Below are 5,033 nucleotides of genomic sequence, written 5' to 3' on the forward strand. Positions count from 1 at the left end.
AATTTCTCAATAAAAATAAATTGTTTAGATTTTGTTCCTTCATCTGTCAATACAAACATACTCTATCAATTCAGTTCAACTTTTTTACCCCGTAATTTAATCCCGTAAAATTATAACGGTCGATTGAATTCCAATTCATGAAAATGGTTTTATACAATTCCTGAAATAGTGGAAATAATTAGCAAAGATTTTATTATTGCAAGGAAGCGAAGGGAAAAAATTTTGAACATTTAATAAAATAACATTTTTTCAATCATTAATATTTTGTCTTATTCTTTAAGTGATCCAAATCAAAATTTACAGTCTTATGTCATTGTGACCAGAATTGAAAAACCTTTAAAATAAAGAGGTGCCATTTAGAGTTTATGGGTATTTTATGCCCCTGTAGCTTCCAAGACACCAAAACTTACGCTACAACAACCGGCGTTGTAAATTACAAATTTCTTTACACCAAAAAGTAAGTTGGGTTTTAAACTAAGTCCATTTTATGGAAAATCTGCGTTAAAATGGAGGAAAGTCTGTTAATTTGTGCATTAATTCATATTTAGACAGACTGTGTAATAAAATCTTTAAAAATGTATTGATGGTTGCCTATTTGCTATAGAACCCTCTTATTTTCGATATTTTCCAGGAGGGAAATTTTAATTTGACCACCCTGTATATATTTTCAAAACATTTGTTCCTATTGCTCCTACAATTCAATGCTAGTTGGTTCACCGTTACAAGGCAATACAAGCCTTCTTTGAGTTCTCTATTTCTAAACAGCTTATATGTAATTTGCACAGAACTATAAATGAATTAGACAAAAATTCAAAATTCGAATCTCTGGATTCTTTTAAAAACCAAATCGCATTAGAATTTGTGACAATTGAAGCGAACTTTGTTTTTCATAATCTTTTTAAGAACAAATGATACGTAAAAAACTAATCAGTTATCTTTTCAAAGTTCTTTGTCTCCGAACGTCAACCTCATATATTTTTTAATCACAGGTTTGATAAAGTATTATATTGCACGTGATATTAATATTTATAATATCAATCTTGGCTTATCTTCTAATCTAACTTTATCATAGCAAGCGTAAGCCCTGAAATTACATTATTTCTTTTAAAATTGCAATATTTATTTCAAGTATTATCTATTCGCAAAATATTTGAAGTGTTATAAAGGAAAATAATCTAATAAAACTGTAGGATATTTAATATACAATTTGAAATAAACTACTTCCATTGGGTCAGATTTTATTTAAAAAAATAATACTATAACAAATATATATAAATTAGATATATACAAAATGGAAATATAAGCTTTCTGCAGAGATCTCCTTGGACCCCTTGTTGAACTGCGCAACATCTCAAAAAAAAATATTACGCTAAGATCTCCTTTTCCTTGTCCAACTCGGCTTTGCTCTTTAAAGGCTGCAGTTCTTTGTCGTCCTTAGGATGGGCCTCCACGGAATTGAACGTCTGCAATTTTCCTGTACCGAAAATTAAGTAGAACAGACATCCAAAGGCGTAAGTAAACACGAGGATCCAGAACACAAATTTCCACGTGTCGAATGTGCTGCTTTCCTTTGTCAGAACCGCTACAATCTGAGTGGACACCCACCCTCCTAAGGAAGACAGAGTGTTGGCCATGCCGAAGATAGTTCCTGAAAAGTTGGGAGCTATGTCTAAACCGTTCGAGAGGTATCCAGCAGTGACGGCACCGTTGAAGAATAACGATGCCGTGAATACTGTGACGGAAAGGGCCGAGTTTTCTCCCCAGATGGCTTGGATGATCATCAGTACGGCGGGGACTAGTAAAGCGAAGGTTGTGAAGACTTTCCTTGTGACGGTAGTGGATAATTTTCCAGATCTCCTCAGCTTATCGGCAAGCCAACTGGCTATTATAGCCATTAAGTATTTTCCTGTGACAATAAGAAATTTGTTTATGAAGTAGAATATTATGAAAAACAAGTATCTTGAATTGTGACGAGTTACAGATATTTGAAATTATTCGAAATTAAAAACAAACATTTAAGAAGACAAATATTTTGGGAGATAAAAATCCCCTTTTAGAATATTGTTCAATTAATGTAAGTGGCGCAATTAGCTATATTAATTTTTTTTATCTAATACTTGTAATAAAAGGGATTACAGATAAAACTGTGTACTCAATCGGCGGAAATTAAAATAACAAAAATCCTTCACAATATATTAATTATATTGCAGAATAATATTTATGTGGATATATACAGACATAAACAGATAAAATAGTAATATCGGTGTAATAACATGAATTTTTAGTTCAAAAATATAAATCAGTAAATTAATAAGCAGAACGAAGGGGGAAATTTAGGAAATATGCACAATCTTTCTCAACCTGTCTATAATTTTTTGATAAAATATTCAGTGTTATAATAACTATTTAATAAAACAAATAAAATGTATGAAAATACTACAAATGGATTTCAAATAAATTTCAATTTTACAATGTTCAATTAAAATGTTTATTTCATAACAAACAGTTGCTTTATATATAAACATATGTACATAAATAATTATGGAAATTTTCTATATTATATACGTATATAAATAAAAAATGTCGAAATTTGAATAACCTAATGTCTTGGAACTGAATGATATGCCTCTGATAGATACTTAGCAACAAAGCAATCGAAATATTCCACTATTAATCATAAATAAGAATTATGGCAGGTTATTAGACTTTGGAATCGGAACAATTTCTTGCATAATATTTTCACGTTTTGTTGATCATTAATGGTTTCTACAGACAGGGTCATATATTAGATTTTGACTGCTGGGTTATCACTTACTGTTTCCTTCAGAAAAAAATAAATAGATTATGTCGTGAATATTTCCCTAAATTCAGTTAACATAATTTCTTAAGGAATACCCATCACATTTTGTGACCCAATGAAAATAAAATGTTTTGCTATTCATTTTAATGATTTAAATTATTTATTAATTCTATTTGTTTAAAGTGGCTAATTTTAATTAGGGTTTGGAGCCTACATACGTTATAAAATATATTTCAATCAAAAAATAAATTATGACAAATTTCTTTTATGCAAGGTTCCATTTGAAGATATTCTTGAATGTAAGTGTAATTTTTAAAAAAAGCTTACCTAAATATGGTAGACTAGACAACAACCCATTATTTTTTATGTTAAAATGCAGTACATCCTTCATATATGTAGGAAGCTGATTTACAACGGTGAAATATCCAAAAACGGAACATCCATGTGTTATAACGATGGCCCACACAGGCAGACTAGTAAAAATCCTTACCCAGGGCACCGTAGACGGCTTAACGCCTTTGCCCCCTTCCCCATCTGCAATTTTTGTCTCTATTTCCGTTCGTTCTTCCTCTGTTATCCTGGGATGTTCAGCTGGTGAGTCAAACACTAGCACGAACCAAAGAATGGACCAAATCAGACCGATTGCTCCCGTAAAATAGAACACGCTGGGCCAACCCAGGGAGCTTATTAAAAATCCACAAACCGGTAGAGTTATGGCCGCCCCCAAGCTACTGGCCATCATATTGGCAATGAATTTAGACCTCTCCATGGGAGGGATCCATTTAGCTGCCATGGGAAGGATAGCGGGCCATGTTGCCCCCAAAAAGAACCCTAAAACGGCTCGGAGACCTATCACTGCATAGTGGTGTATGTGGCAAGAAGCTGGGGTCAGGATAGTAAGTACACTTGCAGCTAACATTCCACCGCCAAATATTTTTCTGGCTCCTACGATTTCGGCCATTCGACCCCCTGGGAGTTCTGTGAGGATGTAACCCCAGAAAAAGCTACCTAGAATGTCGTTTTTTATTTGAGTATCCCAGGCGAAGCGAGGGTGTCCTGTGGATGTGGAATTTGTGACGTTTGCTGATGTGGAGTTGCCGTTGTCTACCACCATGTCTACTATGGCAATCGTGAGGTTGACTCGAAGCATGTAATTGAACATGAAACCCAATATGACCATTATATTCAGTACTTGACGACATGTCAACAAATCTAAAACGAAAGTAAACATGTTATCAACTTGGATTTATAAAATTTAACTTTATTAAATGTTTACATATCTAATAAAAAGAAGATTTAATTTGTCATAAAACATGCCGTGCTATACTTTATGATTTTGTTATACACCTATAAAGTGCATGTTGTTTTGGAAGTAGGAACAAATAAAAGTAATGGAATCAAATAAATTATTTCGTGGATTAATGTAATTAACAAAAACAGAAGGGCCTTTTCAGCTGGACAACATGGTAGTAGGCATTTGTTTCTTTCTGTAATTTTTGCTAAGAAAGTTTTGCTAAGATAATTTGTATTATATTAGCATTAAAATATCATATTCCACACTTAATACAAATTATTCTTCTAATACGCCTTTACTATCTTGAATCAATATGCTTTATAAATAAGAGGATTTGAAAATTTGATTGAACCGCAGATCGAATCTGTATTTTCAATCTTTCAATGCAGGGAGACTAGACTTTTAAATAAACCGAAATACACATAGTATTCAAAATTATCATTTGCTATAAAGTGCTATAAGTATACTACCTATTAGTCCAGGCGGTACTTGTTTCGGGTTGGGTAAAACGCATATGATCGGAGATTTTTCCTTTAACGGCTTCTAAATAACATCAGAAATGATAATATTTCTATGCAAATAAAAAAAAACGTGGGCTTAATTGTTATTGCAAAAAAGTATAAAAAAATAGCAAAAAATTCATTTTTTTCTTGGATTTCTCGTCGACAACTTAGCAACTATTCGTTTTAGACAAAAATGAAAGAGAAAAAAAAGTTTTGTAATTAAATTTTGAACAAGATAGAGTTAGTTGCAATGCGAAAAAATAATTATTGTCGCTGCAAAAATCCGAAAAATCATTTAAAAAATTGCAAAAATGCTAGTTTATTTGTCAATTTTTTTCAGACACTTGAATAATACCTACGATCTTCATACTTTTTCCAATTAAACTTCTTAGTGCATAGAATCATCACACCAAATTTCATCCAATTCGGTTCGATA

General features: G+C 32.2%; 1 protein-coding gene across 2 annotated transcripts in view; it reads right to left on the reverse strand.

The window, feature by feature from the left end:
• Positions 1 to 1,225: 1,225 nt before the first annotated feature.
• Positions 1,226 to 5,033, reverse strand: part of LOC108909100 (sialin) — a 7,133-nt gene continuing 3,325 nt past the window's right edge. The window contains exons 3-5 of one of the 2 annotated variants that reach the window (XM_018713336.2): positions 3,128 to 4,012; positions 1,742 to 1,906; positions 1,226 to 1,702 (exon numbers count right to left, since the gene is read on the reverse strand). In XM_018713336.2, coding sequence (XP_018568852.1) covers positions 1,365 to 1,702; positions 1,742 to 1,906; positions 3,128 to 4,012 — 1,388 coding nt within the window. In that variant the 3' untranslated portion in view covers positions 1,226 to 1,364. Of the gene's footprint in view, positions 1,907 to 3,127; positions 4,013 to 5,033 lie in introns of both variants that reach the window. The other variant, XM_018713335.2, reaches the window with a different exon arrangement.

This window comes from Anoplophora glabripennis, unplaced genomic scaffold, assembly GCF_000390285.2.
Source record: "Anoplophora glabripennis isolate ALB-LARVAE unplaced genomic scaffold, Agla_2.0 scaffold443, whole genome shotgun sequence".
Classification (NCBI taxonomy): Eukaryota; Metazoa; Arthropoda; class Insecta; order Coleoptera; family Cerambycidae; genus Anoplophora; species Anoplophora glabripennis.